This window comes from Cherax quadricarinatus, chromosome 87 (assembly GCF_038502225.1).
Source record: "Cherax quadricarinatus isolate ZL_2023a chromosome 87, ASM3850222v1, whole genome shotgun sequence".
Classification (NCBI taxonomy): Eukaryota; Metazoa; Arthropoda; class Malacostraca; order Decapoda; family Parastacidae; genus Cherax; species Cherax quadricarinatus.
Window position 1 is genome coordinate 4,210,997 of NC_091378.1, and position 21,513 is coordinate 4,232,509.

Sequence of the window (21,513 nt, forward strand, 5' to 3'; positions counted from 1 at the left end):
GATATCCTTCAGAAGTGAATCTTGGATATCCTTCAGAAGTGAGTCTTGGATATCCTTCAGAAGCGAGTCTTGGATATCCTTCAGAAGTGAGTCTTGGATATCCTTCAGAAGTGAATCTTGGATATCCTTCAGAAGTGAGTTTTGGATATCCTTCAGAAGTGAGTCTTGGATATCCTTCAGAAGTGAGTCTTGGATATCCTTCAGAAGTGAGTTTCGGATATCCTTCAGAAGTGAATCTTGGATATCCTTCAGAAGTGAGTCTTGGATATCCTTCAGAGGTGAGTCTTGGATATCCTTGAGAAGTGAGTTTCGGATATCCTTGAGAAGTGAGTCTTGGATATCCTTCAGAAGTGAGTCTTGGATATCCTTCAGAAGCGAGTCTTGGATATCCTTCAGAAGTGAGTCTTGGATATCCTTCAGAAGTGAGTCTTGGATATCCTTCAGAAGTGAGTCTTGGATATCCTTCAGAAGTGAGTCTTGGATATCCTTCAGAAGCGAGTCTTGGATATCCTTCAGAAGTGAGTCTTGGATATCCTTCAGAAGTGAGTCTTGGATATCCTTCAGAAGTGAGTCTTGGATATCCTTCAGAAGTGATGCCTCCTGTGTGATTGTTAAGAAATATTTCTCCCTAGGAAACGCCCTAGAAGAGCTACTAACATTATCACCTTTTAACTCTCTTACTCATTACACATTTCCTCATCTTATTCTTCTTTTCTTCCTTAGCGTCTTCGCTGATGGCGGATCTTCTTCCTCCCTTCCTCGAGGATCAGCAGCTGAGACAATGGCGGCATCAACACCACTCACATTTCTACTAAATCTAAATTATCTTGATTCTGATATATTCTGACTCGTTTCAAGACTTATATCTCTGATATGCTTATTACCACTGTGATTTGTTAACTAAATGTTGAGGACCAGTCCTCGGACCTGTTAGGTTCCTTTGTAATCTTTCAAGTACCATCTACAGACTAGTCCCTGGACTGATTCATTATGTGCCTCTGTAATCTTGACTACCCACAGCTTGGTCCCTGGCCTCTGTAACTCTCATCCTACTACCCACAGCCTGGTCCCTGGATCCATTATCTGCCTCTGTAACTCTCATCCTACTACCCACAGCCTGGTCCCTGGATCCATTATCTGCCTCTGTAACTCTCACTCTGCTACCCACAGCCTGGTCCCTGGACCCATTATATGCCTCTGTAACTCTCACTCTGCTACCCACAGCCTGGTCCCTGGACCCATTATATGCCTCTGTAACTCTCACTCTGCTACCCACAGCCTGGTCCCTGGACCCATTATATGCCTCTGTAACTCTCACTCTGCTACCCACAGCCTGGTCCCTGGCTCCATTATCTGCCTCTGTAACTCTCACCCTGCTACCCACAGCCTGGTCCCTGGATCCATTATCTGCCTCTGTAACTCACTCTACTACCCACAGCCTGGTCCCTGGATCCATTATCTGAATCTGTAATTCACCCTGCTACCTACAGCCTGGTCCCTGGACCCATTATCTGCCTCTGTAACTCACCCTGCTACCCACAGCCTCGTCCCTGGCTCCATTATCTGCCTCTGTAACTCTCACTCTGCTACCCACAGCCTGGTCCCTGGATCCATTATCTTCCTCTCTCACCCTGCTACCCACAGCCTGGTCCCTGGCTCCATTATCTGCCTCTAACTCTCACCCTGCTACCCACAGCCTGGTCCCTGGCTCCATTATCTGCCTCTGTAACTCTCACCCTGCTACCCACAGCCTGGTCCCTGGATCCATTATCTGCCTCTGTAACTCACTCTGCTACCCACAGCCTGGTCCCTGGATCCATTATCTGCCTCTGTAATTCACCCTGCTACCTACAGCCTGGTCCCTGGACCCATTATATGCCTCTAACTCTCACTCTGCTACCCAAAACCTGGTCACTGGATCCATTATCTGCCTCTAACTCTCACCCTGCTACCCACAACGTGGTCCCTGGACCCATTATCTGCCTCTGTAACACCCTACTACCCACAGCCTGGTCCCTGGACCCATTATCTGCCTCTGTAACACCCTACTACCCACAGCCTGGTCCCTGGACCCATTATCTGCCTCTGTAACTCACCCTGCTACCCACAGCTCGGACAAGGCTATATAATATATCAGTTAAATAAAGTCCAACGATGTTATACTTCTTGACAAGTGAGCTACAGTTCCGTGCTCGAGAACCATTAACCTCGGTCAACACTATCCTTCTTGGGTAACGCATAAGAGGAGATCAAACCTTTCTTAGGATGACCGTTCTTCAAGGAGACCTCTGTAAAGCTATGTCTTGATAACGTGCTCCTTGAGCGACCTGCTATATCAAATCTTAAATTGATTAAGTTATTGTAGGAATTGTATATCGTAATTATGTAGACTTACTAAGAGCTATCGGAGGTTCGAGCCTGCTAGCTACTCTTTTGCTCTAAATAACTCAGATAAATAATAATGAACGAAACGTTGTTTTAGTGAAGGCTTGCACTGCAATGAGTGCCTTCGTGTTGCTCATCTTGAGAATAATGGTAGAAAAATAAAATGACTTGGCGAAGTTCCTGGAGAGCGAAACGTTGCCACAATAAAAAGTCACTTTCTCTACATCTGTGCCAATTTACCAAACATTACTCATCTTGTCGGCACTCTGCCTTTTAACCTCAATGCTTCATCATGTGATGACTCAGCAGCACAGAATCATGCATCTTACGAATCAGAATTATCCTCTCTCTTTAATTTTTCCTACAGTTGTTGTCTGCCATGTTACTTTCTGACACGAGAAATGATTATTGATATGGTTCTAGAGTTGGGATGATGTAATTCCATCATCAAGAAGGGTGGAGTGCCTCTGTTGCCTACCGAACAGAATGTACCTCAGGGGATCATGAAACAATATACCTCTACTGATAATGTTCCAGTGTGACATTAGCAGCAACTGCAGTATCAATCTACCTATTATAAAGACCATCAGTAGCACTAGGGCAGGATTTGCAGTAGCAACAGCACTAGCAATGTAAATTATCAGAAGTGATAGTAGTAGTAGTAGTAGTAGCAACAGTGTTTATCTGTTACTGCAGCAGCAACAGCACCAACGGCGTTACTATAGTAAGCAGCACTGTCACTAACGTTAGCTGCAGCACTAGCATGAATATCATCTTTAGAAGCGGTAATTGCAACAGTAGCAGAAGTAACAGCAGTTACAACAGCACCAGCACCACTACCACCACCACTATAACTCCATTAGGATTAATATCATAAGTAACATCTTCAGAAGTAGTAGTAGTAGTAGTAGTAGTAGCAACTAGCAGAAACAGCCATTCCAGCAGACACAGCAGCAGCAGCAGCAGCATTAGTTGTGTAACTTTGAGTAGCATCTACAGTAGTAACAGTAGTAGGAGCAGCAGCAGGAGCTCCAGTAGCAGGGGAGGAGAAGCTTATTTTCACAACTGCCTCTCCGTTTGAGACGTGATATTCACTGCCGTGTTTTTTTCCCTACCTTTCTCTCCTGGGTAGCACGACACGGGGGACACCACTGGAAGATGGATTGTGGTGATCCTGTTGATCTTTCTGGGCCGTGTCGATCTTTTTATGGTGCAGAGACCCCGTGTCAACAGCCTTAAGACCTGCTTCTCCCTCCCTCCTTGCCACCCTGCCACCCTTGCTTGCTGCCTCCAGGGAACCATCCATCCTTGCCTACCCTTCTCCGGCACCCCCAAAATTGGCAGTGGGATTTGTTTTCTTGTGTAATTTCCCCTTTAAACCACAGATTTGTTAGTGTTTTAGCTATTGTTGTCTATATTGATGTTGTTTAATATGATTGTAGTGAATAGGGGTTTACAATAGAAGCTGATCTAGTCTTTTATTTGCCCAGGGTCCCTCGTGGGATTCAAGTGTTGACTCAAAAGGAACTACCAAACACGACCAGACTGAATTCGCGTCATCTGCGCTGCTGTGTTTGCAAAAGGTGGGTGAGAACGGGAACTGTGGGGGTTCTAATTTATGAGGGGTAACTAGTATGTTTTTGCTTGTGTCAGCTTGGCTTGTGTTGGTGTAGATAGCTGTGACTAGTCACGACTACCGTCACTCGTCTGTGGTGCTGAGGGGAATACACCGGAAGCCGGTATTAAGACATAGGCACGTTGAAGTAAAGTCTTTTACTGGGACAACGTTTCACTCTACACAGAGCGAAACGTTGTACCCAGTGAAAGGTTGTTCATAACTTCATATCTTTGCCTTCATACCTTTCCATAATACTCCATCTCATCCGGAAGTCGGTATTTATTTTTGCTCAAGGGTTTTTTGAGTGTAAACAATGCATTGGTGGTCTTTTTACTATTACAATTAATTTTCATTTATATTTTGTTGCCAATTTCGAGTGCATGATGTACCAGAAAATGTGATGCTCCTGGGCCAAGCATGTGTCATAATATTACCTAAGTGTGCTAAGGTTAGCACTTGGTTGCAGCAGATGTACCGAGACAAACACGACGGCTACGTCAAGGTGATCTGTTATCTCTTGGGCGATATGTAGTACACTGTATTTTTCTTCTACCATGCTTGTGTCTTATGTAGTGAATGCCAGATCACTTATAAAAGTGTTACCTTTCGTTAAGTGTATTATTGTGTGTGTGTGTTTGTAGTAGTAGTAGTAGGTACTGGTTGTCAAAGGCACTTGTCGATAGACGCTTGGCTTGTTAATTGTGTTGCAAGTGTATGTAGTAGTTACTGTGTGTGTGTGTGTGTGTGTGTGTGTGTGTGTGTTGCTGTTTGTCAAAGGCACTTGTCGATAGACGCTTGGCTTGTTAATTGTGTTGCAAGTGTATGTAGTAGTTACTGTGTGTGTGTGTGTGTGTGTGTGTGTGTGTTGCTGTTTGTCAAAGGCACTTGTCGATAGACGCTTGGCTTGTTAATTGTGTTGCAAGTGTATGTAGTAGTTACTGTGTGTGTGTGTGTGTGTGTTGCTGTTTGTCAAAGGCACTTGTCGATAGGCATTTGGGCATTTCTTTACATATTTGTGTGTGTGCTCACTGGTTGCAGGAGTCGATTCACAGCTCCTGGCCCCGCCTCTTCCCTGGTCGCTACTAGGTCCGCTTTCTCCTGGCTTTAAGAGCCTTGTCGTAACTCTACCTAAACCTGTGTATGGATCCCTATGACTCGTCAGGGTTTTCAACTTTCAGCCGTTTTTGGGTGTCTGTGTTTGCAAAGGCACTAATCGATAGATATTTGACCTGTTCCGTGTGTGTGCTGTTAATGTATTGGTATTGTGTAGTTTAGCATCGCTGTACTGTGTATTGCTGTATAGCCCTTGTGGTTTAGCGCTTCTTTTTGATTATAATAATAATAATGTACTGTGTATTTTAAGGCATAAAACGGTAGATTCTCAAAATTTTTCGAGGATTTTCGCTGCCCTTTATCAGTTCGTTCAAATATTTTATATTATTTAGAAGGGAAATCCCACTCTTAATATCCACTCTCATACCCACTAATATCCACTTATACTCACTCGCATACCCACTTTAATATTCACTCGCATATCTACTTTAATATTCGCTCTCATACCCTCTAATATCTACTCTCATACCCACTCTAATATCCACTCTCATACCCACCAATATCCACTCATACCCACTCTAATATCCGCTCTAATACCCACTCTAAAATACACTCTCATACCCACTAATATCCACTCTCATACCCACTCTAATATCCACCCTTATACTCTAATATTCACTCTCATACCCACTCTAATATCCACTCTCATACCCACTCTAATATTCACTCATACCCACCAATATCCACTCTCATACCCACTCTAATATCCACTCTTATACCCACTTTAATATCCACTCTCATACCCTGGGTGTGGGTATAGAGCTCATCGCGGGGCGTCTAGGTGTTGTCAGAGGGTATTTTTAACTCGGTGGTGCCAAACATCGTGATTAAAGAGACTGTCGAGAGTGCCAATGTGCCAGCTACCTCAACCCCACTACTGTCACCCCATCACTTAGCTACACCACCACCTAGCTAATGCACCACCTAACTGATGCACCACCATCTAGCTAATGCACCACCACCTAGCTAATGCACCACCTAACTGATGCACCACCATCTAGCTAATGCACCACCACCTAACTAATACACCACCCCCTAGCTAATGCACCACCACCTAACTAATATACCACCAGCTAGCTACTCCACCTGTCTGGACACGTCTTCACCACAACAGGTGGTGAATGAGATACCTGGCATTATCTTCGTTATGGAAACATTTCACCCATCTGTGGCTTCATCAGCCCAGTACACAGAAGAACTGTAGTGGGCAAAACGTTCTGGCAGTAAAGACACCCAATAATTGCACGTATATTTTATTCATCAGCTTCTTGATATTGTATAGTTGTATAAGGATGATTATACAATTTGAATCCCAGACGTCAAATGTTGTCAATAGAAAGTTGAGTTTTGAGTAGGACCTACCTAGTATGGGTCGGTAGGTCTGCTGCAGTGTTGGTCTATTTTCATGAATGGATAGTATAGGTTCCCAGAGGGCGCGCTGATGTTGGTGAAGGGCCCTGGATGTGAAGAATTGAAGCCACATTCTCCGAGAGGCAATCGCCTCTCGTTCCTCAGGTGTTATAAGACTTGTATCTCGTACCCCAGGTGTTGTACGACCTGTATCTCGTACTCCAGGGGTTGTACGACCTGTATCGTACTCCAGGGGTTGTACGACCTGTATCTCGTACTCCAGGGGTTGTACTACCTCTCATACCCCAGGTGCTCTACGATCTGTCTCTACCCCATTTGCTCTACGACCTGTTCCTCGCATCCCAGGTACTCTACAACGTGTCTCATACCCCAGGCGCCGTACGACCTGTCTCATTTCCCAGACGTACGACCCCTGCAGATATATTCCTTCAGAAATCAGGCTTCACGCTCACCACTTCGACAACCGGGCCCGTCATCAGTGTCGTTTGGACATAAAACGGAACATACCAGTAGTAGCCTCGTTCGGCAGGGAACTTGCTAAGTTCCTCAAGAAAGGAACTTGGTAAGTTCTTCAAGAAAGGAACTTGGTAAGTTCCTCAAGAGGAGGAACTTGTTAAGTTCCTCAAGAAAGGAACTTGGTAAGTTCCTCAAGAAAGGAACTTGGTAAGTTCCTCAAGAAAGGAACTTGGTAAGTTCTTCAAGAAAGGAACTTGGTAAGTTCTTCAAGAAAGGAACTTGGTAAGTTCTTCAAGAAAGGAACTTGGTAAGTTCCTCAAGAAAGGAACTTGGTAAGTTCCTCAAGAAAGGAACTTGGTAAGTTCTTCAAGAAAGGAACTTGGTAAGTTCTTCAAGAAAGGAACTTGTTAAGTTCCTCAAGAAAGGAACTTGTTAAGTTCCTCAAGAAAGGAACTTGGTAAGTTCTTCAAGAAAGGAACTTGGTAAGTTCTTCAAGAAAGGAACTTGGTAAGTTCTTCAAGAAAGGAACTTGGTAAGTTCCTCAAGAGGGGGAACTTGGTAAGTTCCTCAAGAGGGGGAACTTGGTAAGTTCCTCAAGAGGGGGAGCTTGTTAAGTTCCTCAAGGAACTTGGTAAGTTCCTCAAGAGGGGGAGCTTGTTAAGTTCCTCAAGAAAGGAACTTGGTAAGTTCCTCAAGAAAGGAACTTGGTAAGTTCCTCAAGAAAGGAACTTGTTAAGTTCCTCAAGAAAGGAACTTGGTAAGTTCCTCAAGAAAGGAACTTGTTAAGTTCCTCAAGAAAGGAACTTGTTAAGTTCCTCAAGAAAGGAACTTGGTAAGTTCCTCAAGAAAGGAACTTGGTAAGTTCCTCAAGAAAGGAACTTGTTAAGTTCCTCAAGAAAGGAACTTGTTAAGTTCCTCAAGAAAGGAACTTGGTAAGTTCCTCAAGAAAGGAACTTGGTAAGTTCCTCAAGAAAGGAACTTGTTAAGTTCCTCAAGAGGGGGAGCTTGGTAAGTTCCTCAAGAAAGGAACTTGGTAAGTTCCTCAAGAAAGGAACTTGGTAAGTTCCTCAAGAGGGGGAGCTTGTTAAGTTCCTCAAGAAAGGAACTTGGTAAGTTCCTCAAGAAAGGAACTTGGTAAGTTCCTCAAGAAAGGAACTTGTTAAGTTCCTCAAGAAAGGAACTTGGTAAGTTCCTCAAGAAAGGAACTTGTTAAGTTCCTCAAGAAAGGAACTTGTTAAGTTCCTCAAGAGGGGGAGCTTGGTAAGTTCCTCAAGAGGAGGAACTTGTTAAGTTCCTCAAGAAAGGAACTTGGTAAGTTCCTCAAGAAAGGAACTTGGTAAGTTCCTCAAGAAAGGAACTTGTTAAGTTCCTCAAGAAAGGAACTTGGTAAGTTCCTCAAGAAAGGAACTTGGTAAGTTCCTCAAGAAAGGAACTTGTTAAGTTCCTCAAGAAAGGAACTTGTTAAGTTCCTCAAGAGGGGGAGCTTGGTAAGTTCCTCAAGAGGAGGAACTTGTTAAGTTCCTCAAGAGGAGGAACTTGGTAAGTTCCTCAAGAAAGGAACTTGGTAAGTTCCTCAAGAAAGGAACTTGGTAAGTTCCTTAAGAAAGGAACTTGGTAAGTTCCTCAAGAAAGGAACTTGGTAAGTTCCTTAAGAAAGGAACTTGGTAAGTTCCTCAAGAAAGGAACTTGGTAAGTTCCTCAAGAAAGGAACTTGGTAAGTTCCTCAAGAAAGGAACTTGGTAAGTTCCTCAAGAAAGGAACTTGTTAAGTTCCTCAAGAAAGGAACTTGGTAAGTTCCTCAAGAAAGGAACTTGGTAAGTTCCTCAAGAAAGGAACTTGGTAAGTTCCTCAAGAAAGGAACTTGATAAGTTCCTCAGGAGGGGAAACTTGATGATAAATACTTTAAAGTGAAGGACCATGGTCGCAGCAACAGCCTGGAATATACCTGGAGAAGGTTTCGGGGGTCAACGCCCCCGCAGGCCGGTCCGTGACCAGGCTTAGTGGGTGACATAAAAAAGAAAGACAAGTTTTTCTTATTTTTAGTAATGTAAACAGGAGAAAGGGGTTACTAGCCCCTCGCTCCCGGCATTTTACTCGCCTCTTACGATACACATGGCTTACGCCTTACGGAGAGACATGTTAACGATATACAAAATACTGCGTGTAATAGACAAGGTGGACAGAGACAAGACGTTCCAGAGATGTGACGCAGAAAGAAGGGGTCTCTCTTGGAAGTTGAAGACTCAGATGAGTCACAAGGATGTTAGGAAGTATTTCTTCAGTCATTGAGTGGTCAGGAAGTGGAACAGTCTGGCGAGTGATGTAGTGGAGGCAGGAACCATACATAGCTTTAAGACGAGGTATGATAAAGCTCATGGAGCAGGGAGAGAGAGGACCTAGTAGCGGTCAGTGAAGAGGCGGGGCCAGGAGCTGAGTCCCGACCCCTGCAACTACAATTAGGTGAGTACACACACACGGGTTCCTAAAGACATGTACACAAGTACACACTGGCTGCTAGAGGTGTACACATGTGTACTGAGAGTCTTCAAGATTTGTACATCTCTAGGTCGATACTGTGGAAGGCGCTTATTGTATTGAGCGTTTTAGGCACCGAAGGTTTAAGGTTGAATCTGGCACCGTGTCAAGGTGCCAAGCTGGGGGAGGCACTCTGGGGGGAGAGAGAGAGAGAGAGAGAGAGAGAGAGAGAGATAGAAGTATTAAAGCAATTAGAACGTTTATAGATTCGAATGATTTGGTTAGAAACACAAATGCGTAAAATAAAAGCGTAAACAATAGGGTTGACAATAATAAAAATAATGCTACTATTAATAATAACAAGATAATAATAAATAAATATCGGGTTGGACGATACGGTAGAATTATCAGATTTTTTTTTTCAAATTTGTCTTGGAGCATCGTGGTGACAGCTTCCTCTCTCAGTGGTCTGGTGTAGGAGGAGGTGGAGGTGCTTGTGTAGAACACCAGCGCGCACACCGGTGCTGCGTAGCGGCGATGCGCAACACAGTGGCGGCACCCCACACTGGAGGCGTTGAATGTTGTGCGTTGTATCTCAGGCAGATTGTTGGCATGCGTTGTATCTCTCAGCTAGAGATTAACTTTCTTAGCTTTGAATCTCATTATGAGTTGTAGGTCTCAGCTAGAGCGATGTATTAGCTTGAAGTTTAATGATACATTCTCTCTCTCAGCTAGAGATTTTGATGTTAATATTCCTGTGGCCTGGTGGGTAACGCTCTCACCTCAAACCTTGAGTGTCCGTGGTTCAATCCCCAGCCGGGTAGAAACACTGGGCGTGTTTCCTTACACCTACTGTCCCCGTTCACCTAGCAAGCAAGTTGTTGTATCCAGGTATACCCCATTGCTGTTTACATGTGTGCCCCGTTGTTTACGTGTGTGCCCCGTTGTTTACATGTGTGCCTCGTTGCTTACGTGTGTGCCCCGTTGTTTACATGTGTGCCCCGTTGTTTACGTATGTGCCCCGTTGTTTACATGTGTGCCCCGTTGTTTACGTATGTGCCCCGTTGTTTACATGTGTGCCCCGTTGTTTACGTGTGCCCCATTGTTTACATGTGTGCCCCGTTGCTGTTTGCATGTGTGCCCGTTGTTGTATCCAGGTTGCACTGGTGATGGTTCGCCACTCACGAGACTGTTATCACCAAGCCAGTGACATCTTTGTCGGTGTGTCTACCTCTTCACCTTCATCTTAATATTCAGGTCTTTCTTTAACACCTTCTTGATCTCCGCGTCTTCCGTCTTTCACTTTATTTTGCTTCTTAATTCACATTCCTTATCCTCCTTCCAGTGTCTTAAAGACACGCTTTCTTTTTCTGCAAGCCACGCCTCTTTGTCTCCAAGCCACGTCCTCTGTCTCCAAGCCACGCCTCTTTGTCTCCAAGACACGCCTCCTTTGTCTCCAAGACACGCCTCTTTGTCTCCAAGACACGCCTCCTTTGTCTCCAAGCCACGCCTCTTTGTCTCCAAGCCACTTCCTTTGTCTCCAAGCCACGCCTCTTTGTCTCCAAGACACGCCTCCTTTGTCTCCAAGACACGCCTCCTTTGTCTCAAAGCCACGTCCTCTGTCTCCAAGTCATGCCCTCTTTGTCTCCAAGTCACGCCCTCTTTGTCTCCAAGTCACGCCCTCTTTGTCTCCAAGCCACACCTCTTTGTCTCCAAGCCACGCCCTCTGTCTCCAAGCCACGCCCCTTTGTTTCCAAGTCACAGCTTTCTCGAAGACACACCTTCTTTGTCTATAAGCCACGCCCTCTTTGTCTCCAAGCCACGCCTCTTTGTCTCCAAGCCACGCCCTCTATTTCTAAGCCACACCCCTTTGTCTCCAAGCCACGCCTTCTTCGTGTAAAACACACCTGTTTTGTCTCCAATCTCTCTCTCTCTCTCTCTCTCTCTCTCTCTCTCTCTCTCTCTCTCTCTCTCTCTCTCTCACACACACACACACACACACACACACACACACACACACACACACACACACACACACACACATGTAGGTCATTAACACATAGGAGTCAGGGTTGAGCTTCGTGTGTACCTATGTCTTTTTCAACCTGTGTGTTGATAAATGATCATCTTCGCCAGTGTTTCACGCTGAAAGTTGTCCTCACTCATCTCACTGCCTGGCACTGGCTCTGTGCTGGAGGCTGGCAAGGCACTGGCTCTATGCTGGGGGCTGGCAAGGCACTGGCTCTATGCTGGAGGCTGGCAAGGCACTGGCTCTATGCTGGAGGCTGGCAAGGCACTGGCTCTATGCTGGGAGCTGAGGTTGGGCTGGCGAGGCACTGGCTCTATGCTGGGAGCTGAGGTTGGGCTGGCGAGGCACTGGCTCTATGCTGGGGGCTGAGGTTGGGCTGGCGAGGCACTGGCTCTATGCTGGGGGCTGAGGTCGGGCTGGCGAGCCAGGGGTTGTGCTGGCAGATCCTGGGTTGCGGCTATAGATGAGCTTGAAACGGGGTTGTGTTAGGTTAGGGTTGATTGGTTTAAGGTGGGGTTTGGTGGGTCCTGGGGTGGTGTTGGAAGGTCCTGGCTGACTGATCCTGGTGTGGGGCTGGTCTGTCCTGGGATGGGGCTACAGTGTCGAACAGTGGACTGGAGAGTCTTGGGGCTGGCTGGTTGGTCCTGGGGTGAGGCTGGATGTTCCTGGGATGGGGTTGGAGGGTCCTGGGGTGGGGTTGGAGGGTTCTGAGGTCGGGTTGGAGGGTTCTGGGGGTGCGGCTAATAGGTCCTGGGATGGGGCTGGAGGGTCTCGGGGTGGGGTTGGAGGATCCATGAGTAGGGTTAGGCTGGCTAGTCCTGGGGTGGCGCTGGCTGGCTACTCCTGGGATGGTGCTAGCTGGCTAGTCCTGGGGTGGTGCTGGCTGGCTACTCCTGGGATGGTGCTAGCTGGCTAGTCCTGGGGTTGCTGGCTGGCTAGTCCTGGGGTGGTGCTGGCTGGCTACTCCTGGGATGGTGCTAGCTGGCTAGTCCTGGGGAGGTGCTGGCTGGCTTCTCCTGGGATGGTGCTAGCTGGCTAGTCCTGGGGTTGCTGGCTGGCTAGTCCAGGGGTGGTGCTGGCTGGCTACTCCTGGGATGGTGCTAGCTGGCTAGTCCTGGGGTGGTGCTGGCTGGCTAGTCCTGGGGTGTTACTAGCTGGCAGGTCCTGGGATGGGGCTGGCTGCCGGGTCCTGGGGTGGGTCTGGCGGGGTCTGGCACCTCAGTCTTGGCATGGGTGAGGTGCTCTATAAATAAGAGAGCCAGGATGCGCCACCTCACCCTCCGTCTCACCAAACTTACGAGAAATTACTTAAGATGTTTGTGTCCTTGTGGCCGCGGTTATGACGGAGCTCTCAGCTGACGGAGGGAGGGCAAAACTGGTCTTGGGCTGGGGTATTGAGGGCTGGGCACTGGGGTACAAGCTTGAAATGAACCCGAAAGCAAGAAGAGAAAGGTTAGAAAAACAGGGGTTGTCTTCTGCCGAGAAATTCTGAAGGTTTGCTGTAGGAACAGACTGAGGGACTGACTACCTCTTACAAGACTGAGGGACTGACTACCTCTTACAAGACTGAGGGACTGACTACCTCTTACAAGACTGAGGGACTGACTACCTCTTACAAGACTGAGGGACTGACTACCTCTTACAAGACTGAGGGACTGACTACCTCTTACAAGACTGAGGGACTGACTACCTCTTACAAGACTGAGGGACTGACTACCTCTTACAAGACTGAGGGACTGACTACCTCTTACAAGACTGAGGGACTGACTATCTCTTACAAGACTGAGGGACTGACTACCTCTTACAAGACTGAGGGACTGACTACCTCTTACAAGACTGAGGGACTGACTACCTCTTACAAGACTGAGGGACTGACTACCTCTTACAAGACTGAGGGACTGACTACCTCTTACAAGACTGAGGGACTGACTACCTCTTACAAGACTGAGGGACTGACTTACCTCTTACAAGACTGAGGGACTGACTATCTCTTACAAGACTGAGGGACTGACTTACCTCTTACAAGACTGAGGGACTGACTACCTCTTACAAGACTGAGGGACTGACTTACCTCTTACAAGACTGAGGGACTGACTTACCTCTTACAAGACTGAGGGACTGACTTACCTCTTACAAGACTGAGGGACTGACTTACCTCTTACAAGACTGAGGGACTGACTACCTCTTACAAGACTGAGGGACTGACTTACCTCTTACAAGACTGAGGGACTGACTTACCTCTTACAAGACTGAGGGACTGACTTACCTCTTACAAGACTGAGGGACTGACTTACCTCTTACAAGACTGAGGGACTGACTTACCTCTTACAAGACTGAGGGACTGACTTACCTCTTACAAGACTGAGGGACTGACTACCTCTTACAAGACTGAGGGACTGACTTACCTCTTACAAGACTGAGGGACTGACTACCTCTTACAAGACTGAGGGACTGACTACCTCTTACAAGACTGAGGGACTGACCACCTCAAAACTACTACTACTACTACTACTGTCTTCAGTCTTATACTCGACTGAAGAAGCCTGTTAAGAAGGCGAAATGTTTCAACAATGTGTCTTATTCATCAACGTCAATTTCTTAACGCTTTTTGCAAATTTAAAAATATTATTTACTTTAAGTTAGGTTAAATTAGCTTAGCGTAAGTTAGGTTAGGTCACACGAAGCAAAAAATGTGAGAAATCACGAAAGCGCCTCGAATTTCACTATTTTTTTTCACAATGATTGTTTTGCATACTGTGATATCACCTATTTATGTGATCCTATTGCAACAAATTGTAAACAATGGAAGTGATACGTCTGGCAGCGAGGTGGCCCAGCGTGACCAGGAAACGTTGATAAGTGTACGATTATTGTTCGTGGTGTGGGAATGTTGTGTGTAAAATGGTGACCGAATGTGGTTTTTGTTATTCGGGAGAACAAAGAGAAGTGATATTTTTCGGGAGACCGAAGAGATGTTCTCATGAAAATTGATAAGCTGGATAACTAGAACCTTCAAGATTCCAGGCTAATGATTCTCTTCAGATCACTCGTTTTATCTAGGCTGGAATATTGCTGGGTTCTAACACTCCCCTTCAAGACAATGTACAGAGAACCTTCACAGCTCCAGAGAAACTTGTAGCTTGTATAAACTCAGTCTAGCACCTAAGTTACTGGGAACTCTTGACCTGCCTAGAACTGTACTCCTTAAAACTTAGGCGAGAAAGATACATATACACCTGTGAGATACTGTAGGGATTGGTACCAAACCTGCACACTGAAATTACTGGTGCAAGGTACCTAAGCAGGGGCAGTTCGGCAAGTGTAAAAGGACCACGACTCACCATCCTCCCTTCATACACAAAAGGGGATTCCCAACACACTTCTGGCTATCATCAGGAGGGAACTCGATAGATTCTTTAAAAGAAACGGTTCCTGATCAGCCGGGTTTTGGTGCATATGGTGGACTGCAGGGGGCGGGCACTACAGCTTGATCGATCAGGCCAGGAAGCCTGGTTTGGGAACGAGTCGCGGGGGCGGTGACTCCAGGAGCGAAGCTTCAGCAAGAAAAAGAGAGAAACAAAGAGAATGGCGAGGGGAAACGAAGATGAGAGGAGCAAGATGAATAAAGGAGGGCACAAAGGAACATTATAAAACAAGAGGAAGAGAAAAGAGAAGGAAGAACAAACACAAGAGAGGAAGCTGAGAAATAAGAAGAGGAAAGACAGGAAGATCAACAAAATAAGAGAAAAAAGGTTTAAAAACATGGACAAAAAAAGAAGCATAAAAAGATGACGGAGGAATAAAAGACGAGGTGAAGGAGGAACAAGAACAGGAGGAGGAGGAGGAGGAGGAATTAAGAAGAGGGAAGGGGGGTTAAGTGTGCCCCTGGTGGTGCAGGAAGGGATTACACTGGGTGATGTTCAAGCTAAGCTTGTGTATCTCTGTATATTTACATCGTGGTAGAAGGTGATGAGAGAGCAAGAAAGATACATAAAGAGAGAGGGGTAAACGTGGCCACCGAATTATTTTGTTAAGAAGGTTTGTGTGTGTGTGTGTGTGTGTGTGTGTGTGTGTGTGTGTGTACTCACCTAGTTGAGGTTGCGGGGGTCGAGTCCGAGCTCCTGGCCCCGCCTGTGTGTGTGTGTGTGTGTGTGTGAGAGAGAGAGATGGTATTTTAACTTCGACTAGCAGAAACTGTTGTACTGACTGGTTCGTAAAATGACGAACATCAGAGAACGCTCGGAAGATGACTAGGGAACATGTCAAGGAACTCTCGGAATATGTCTAAGGAACATGTCAAGGAACTCTGGGAACATGACTAGGGAACATGTCAAGGAACTCTCGGAATATGTCTAAGGAACATGTCAAGGAACTCTGGGAACATGACTAGGGAACATGTCAAGGAACTCTGGGAACATGACTAGGGAACATGTCAAGGACCTCTGGGAACATGACTAGGGAACATGTCAAGGAACTCTGGGAACATGACTAAGGAACATGTCAAGGAACTCTGGGAACATGTCAAGGAACTCTGGGAACATGACTAGGGAACATGTCAAGGACCTCTGGGAACATGACTAGGGAACATGTCAAGGAACTCTGGGAACATGACTAAGGAACATGTCAAGGAACTCTGGGAACATGACTAAGGAACATGTCAAGGAACTCTGGGAACATGACTAGGGAACATGTCAAGGACCTCTGGGAACATGACTAAGGAACATGTCAAGGAACTCTGGGAACATGACTAAGGAACATGTCAAGGAACTCTGGGAACATGACTAAGGAACATGTCAAGGAACTCTGGGAACATGACTAAGGAACATGTCAAGGAACTCTGGGAACATGACTACATGACTAAGGAACATGTCAAGGAACTCTGGGAACATGACTAAGGAACATGTCAAGGAACTCTGGGAACATGACTAAGGAACATGTCAAGGAACTCTGGGAACATGACTAAGGAACATGTCAAGGAACTCTGGGAACATGACTAAGGAACATGTCAAGGAACTCTGGGAACATGACTAAGGAACATGTCAAGGAACTCTGGGAACATGACTAAGGAACATGTCAAGGAACTCTGGGAACATGACTAAGGAACATGTCAAGGAACTCTGGGAACATGACTAAGGAACATGTCAAGGAACTCTGGGAACATGTCAAGGAACTCTGGGAACATGACTAAGGAACATGTCAAGGAACTCTGGGAACATGACTAAGGAACATGTCAAGGAACTCTGGGAACATGACTAAGGAACATTTCAAGGAACTCTGGGAACATGACTAAGGAACATTTCAAGGAACTCTGGGAACATGACTAAGGAACATGTCAAGGAACTCTGGGAACATGACTAAGGAACATGTCAAGGAACTCTGGGAACATGACTAAGGAACATGTCAAGGAACTCTGGGAACATGACTAAGGAACATTTCAAGGAACTCTGGGAACATGACTAAGGAACATTTCAAGGAACTCTGGGAACATGACTAAGGAACATTTCAAGGAACTCTGGGAACATTTCAAGGAACTCTGGGAACATGACTAAGGAACATTTCAAGGAACTCTGGGAACATGACTAAGGAACATTTCAAGGAACTCTGGGAACATGACTAAGGAACATGTCAAGGAACTCTGGGAACATGACTAAGGAACATTTCAAGGAACTCTGGGAACATGACTAAGGAACATTTCAAGGAACTCTGGGAACATGACTAAGGAACATTTCAAGGAACTCTGGGAACATGACTAAGGAACATTTCAAGGAACTCTGGGAACATGACTAAGGAACATGTCAAGGAACTTGGGAACATGACTAAGGAACATGTCAAGGAACTTGGGAACATGACTAGGGAACATGTCAAGGAACTCTGGGAACATGACTAAGGAACATGTCAAGGAACTCTGGGAACATGACTAAGGAACATGTCAAGGAACTCTGGGAACATGACTAAGGAACATGTCAAGGAACTCTGGGAACATGACTAAGGAACATGTCAAGGAACTCTGGGAACATGACTAAGGAACATGTCAAGGAACTCTGGGAACATGACTAAGGAACATGTCAAGGAACTCTGGGAACATGACTAAGGAACATGTCAAGGAACTCTGGGAACATGACTAAGGAACATGTCAAGGAACTCTGGGAACATGACTAAGGAACATGTCAAGGAACTCTGGGAACGTGACTAAGGAACATGTCAAGGAACTCTGGGAACATGACTAAGGAACATGTCAAGGAACTCTGGGAACATGACTAAGGAACATGTCAAGGAACTCTGGGAACATGACTAAGGAACATGTCAAGGAACTCTGGGAACGTGACTAAGGAACATGTCAAGGAACTCTGGGAACATGACTAAGGAACATGTCAAGGAACTCTGGGAACATGACTAAGGAACATGTCAAGGAACTCTGGGAACATGACTAAGGAACATGTCAAGGAACTCTGGGAACATGACTAAGGAACATGTCAAGGAACTCTGGGAACATGACTAAGGAACATGTCAAGGAACTCTGGGAACGTGACTAAGGAACTCTGGGAACATGACTAGGGAACATGTCAAGGAACTCTGGGAACATGACTAAGGAACATGTCAAGGAACTCTGGGAACATGACTAAGGAACATGTCAAGGAACTCTGGGAACATGACTAAGGAACATGTCAAGGAACTCAAGGAACTCTGGGAACATGACTAAGGAACATGAACTAACATGACTAAGGAACATTTCAAGGAACTCTGGGAACATGACTAAGGAACATTTCAAGGAACTCTGGGAACATGACTAAGGAACATTTCAAGGAACTCTGGGAACATGACTAAGGAACATGTCAAGGAACTCTGGGAACATGACTAAGGAACATGTCAAGGAACTCTGGGAACATGACTAAGGAACATGTCAAGGAACTCTGGGAACATGACTAAGGAACATGTCAAGGAACTCTGGGAACATGACTAAGGAACATGTCAAGGAACTCTGGGAACATGACTAAGGAACATTTCAAGGAACTCTGGGAACGTGACTAAGGAACATGTCAAGGAACTCTGGGAACATGACTAAGGAACATGTCAAGGAACTCTGGGAACATGACTAAGGAACATGTCAAGGAACGCTTCAGATGTATGAAAGCAGAAAATATTCATAAGAATGCCTGGTATACTGGTAAATTCTGAAATATATCGAAGGAACTCTCAGAATATATACAACTGGTGAGAAAATAAGTCAAGGACACAGAATATGGAAAATTGCTGATGTGATACCCCGAAGAACGATGGTAATATCGCCTTTGCATCAGCGTTGGGAATATTACCCTTACAACAACATAGAGAATATCATTGGTTCAACTCTGGTGGAGTACCTGTGACAGTCTCAGGGGTTGACCTGGCTATATAATTTCAACAAATAGGAATCTTTCTTGTTTCAGCCTCCGAGACGTCTTGGCTCTTCATCTCCGCTGTTGATGATGCCACCCACTGGCACTGTCGTACTGACACTTGTACTGTTGGGGGTCACGTGTGGTGCTTCTGCATTTTTCTTGATGTACTTGCCTGGTTGTGTTTGCAGGGGTTGATTCACTGCTCCACCTCTTGTTCTTTAACTCGTATCGACAGGATCTTCCCATTCTTTGCAGTAATTTCCCAAAAATCAATCTGAACCTAACGGAAAAAATATATTTTAATGTATTTGTTTATTATTAAATTATTGTAAACTTATCTAAAATATATTTAGGTGTATTCGGCTAAATTAAATTGCGCTTATTATAATAAGGTTAGGTCAGTTTTCTAAGGTTCTTTTGGTACAAAATTATTAATTTTTACATTAACATAAATGAAAAAATATGTTTAAACGTATAAGAGAAAATTTAGAAAGGACTTAATTTTAAATGAGTTCTTGAAAAATCACTTGTAGTGTCTTATTAACGACTGAACACCAAGAGTCGTATTGTGACGTAGTGTTTCGCTCATTTCTTTGTCATCATCAGAGTCAGTTCCATCTTCAAACATGGGGTTCAACACTCTTGTCAAGACTTTGTCATCATCAGAGTCAGTTCCATCTTCAAACATGGGGTTCAACACTCTTGTCAAGACTTTGTCATCATCAGAGTCAGTTCCATCTTCAAACATGGGGTTCAACACTCTTGTCAAGACTTTGTCATCATCAGACTCTCATACATACAGTTTAATCTCAGTGTCTTCCATTTCTCATACCAAACATATTTTTTTCGTTTATGAGGTGTGAGATTTTTCCATTAATAACCCGCATATAGGAGAGAAGAGGAGCTTACGACGACGTTTCGGTCCATACGGGTTATTAGTGTATTGTTCCAGTCACGGTATTGTGCCTATTTTTTTTATTTTTGAGACGTTTGTTAAGTTCTGTGATTCTTCGTCTCTCTAGATGTTGGTGAGGGGCTCTTGATTTAGGGAATTGGATCTGTGCTCCAGTTCCCCGAATTAAGCCTGAATGCCTTCCACATCCCCCCCCCCAGGCGCTGTATAATCCTCCGGGTTTAGCGCTTCCCCTTGATTATAATAATAATTCGTCTCTCTTTTTCTAATTTCAATCGCCCCTTTTCTGAATGATACGAGTCTAGAGTAAATTTCTAGTACCTTTAAACTCAGAGAACTTTCCTAGCATGTATCTGTAATGTGAGATATTTCATCCTAGTCAGTGTTTTTATAAGTGAAGTGGAATTCATGGATACAATGTGTATTCTGTTCGAATTTTGCTGCTCAAAACAGTGTATATGCAGGTCTGAATTCTAATCGGGTTGTGGTTGAAGTTTGTTGAATTCGACACCGTTACCTTCTGTACCAGATCCTCATTGTTTGTAAATATAAGGTCAAGGGTGTTTTGTAGTCTGGTCGCTTCCTGTATTCGCTGACTTACAGGTTATTTATCACAGTCTTAATAGTACGTTTGTGTGTGACTGTTCATCCTCAATGGATGCTACACTAATATAAATTCTAGTATCGTCTGCAAAAGATGATACTGTGCCGTGATATATATCTGTCTACGTTGGATATGAGAATGAAAAAGAGAATTGGGGCGAGTACTGTGTGTTCCTTGAGGAACTGCTTCACTGTGAGGAGAAGACTATCGTTTTTGAGAGTTATTCTTTGGGTTATGTCTGTCTGCGTTAGATGTGAGAAGGAGAAAAAGAATTGGGGCGAGCACTGTGCCTTGAGGGATTACTTTTCACCGTGACCAAAAAACTCTTATATTAATTACTTTTTATTATTTAGGTTCGGTTTGTAGATGAATGGTTCAAAGAACAGACACGTTGTTAAATTAGACACATGTGCAACTCTTGGGTATCTTTATTGAGGAAACGTTTCGCCACACAGTGGCTTCAACAGTCCATACAAAGGATAAACTTGAAGAAGAGGAGAATGAGGTAATCAGTCCCTCAACCTTGAGTCGATGTGGTCAGTCCATCAATCTTGAATAGAATGAATCAAGATTGATGGACTGACCACATCGACTCAAGGCTGAGGGACTGATTACCTCATTCTCCTCCTGTTCTTCAAGTTTATCCTTTGTATGGACTGATGAAGCCACTGTTTGGCGAAACGTTTCCTCAATAAAGATACCTTAGGTTCGGTTTGTTAGAAAGTTTAACATTATATCACGCCATGATCGCAAAGCCTGTGTGTACTACATCCGTATATGTGTTTGCCCTATAGCGTATCCAAGGCAGGAGCGACTTATTCCAGACTCATGTCGCCCTGGGTTGTGATTCCATTTGTTTATCAATATTGCTTCTTTTAAAACTTCTTCAGATACTGACGTTATATGGAGCGTTAGTGCTATCAGTGTATCTATAGATTTTCGCAATTGTTCTGCTGTCACGTCTCCATTCAAGGCAGGTGAAATTGCAGATCTAGAGAATGTACAGAGAACCTTTACTGCACGTACAAGTTCCATCACACATCTTAACTACTGGAAGCACTTGACTTGTACTCACTGGAGCGCAGGCGATATAGATATATCATAATCTACACCTGGAAGATTCTGGAGGGACTGGTCCCTAATAAGCACCCAGAAATCACTCCCTACGAT

General features: G+C 44.9%; 1 protein-coding gene across 29 annotated transcripts in view; it reads left to right on the forward strand.

Moving 5' to 3' along the window:
* Nucleotides 1–21,513, forward strand: part of hth (Meis homeobox homothorax) — a 1,177,701-nt gene that overhangs the window by 364,768 nt on the left and 791,420 nt on the right. For 25 of the 29 annotated variants that reach the window (XM_053798553.1, XM_053798554.2, XM_053798534.2 and 22 more), the window contains one exon: nt 3,876–3,968. The exons of the other annotated variants lie outside the window; for them this stretch is intronic. In XM_053798553.1, coding sequence (XP_053654528.1) covers nt 3,876–3,968 — 93 coding nt within the window. The remainder of the gene's footprint in view (nt 1–3,875; nt 3,969–21,513) is intronic. 29 annotated transcript variants of the gene reach the window in all.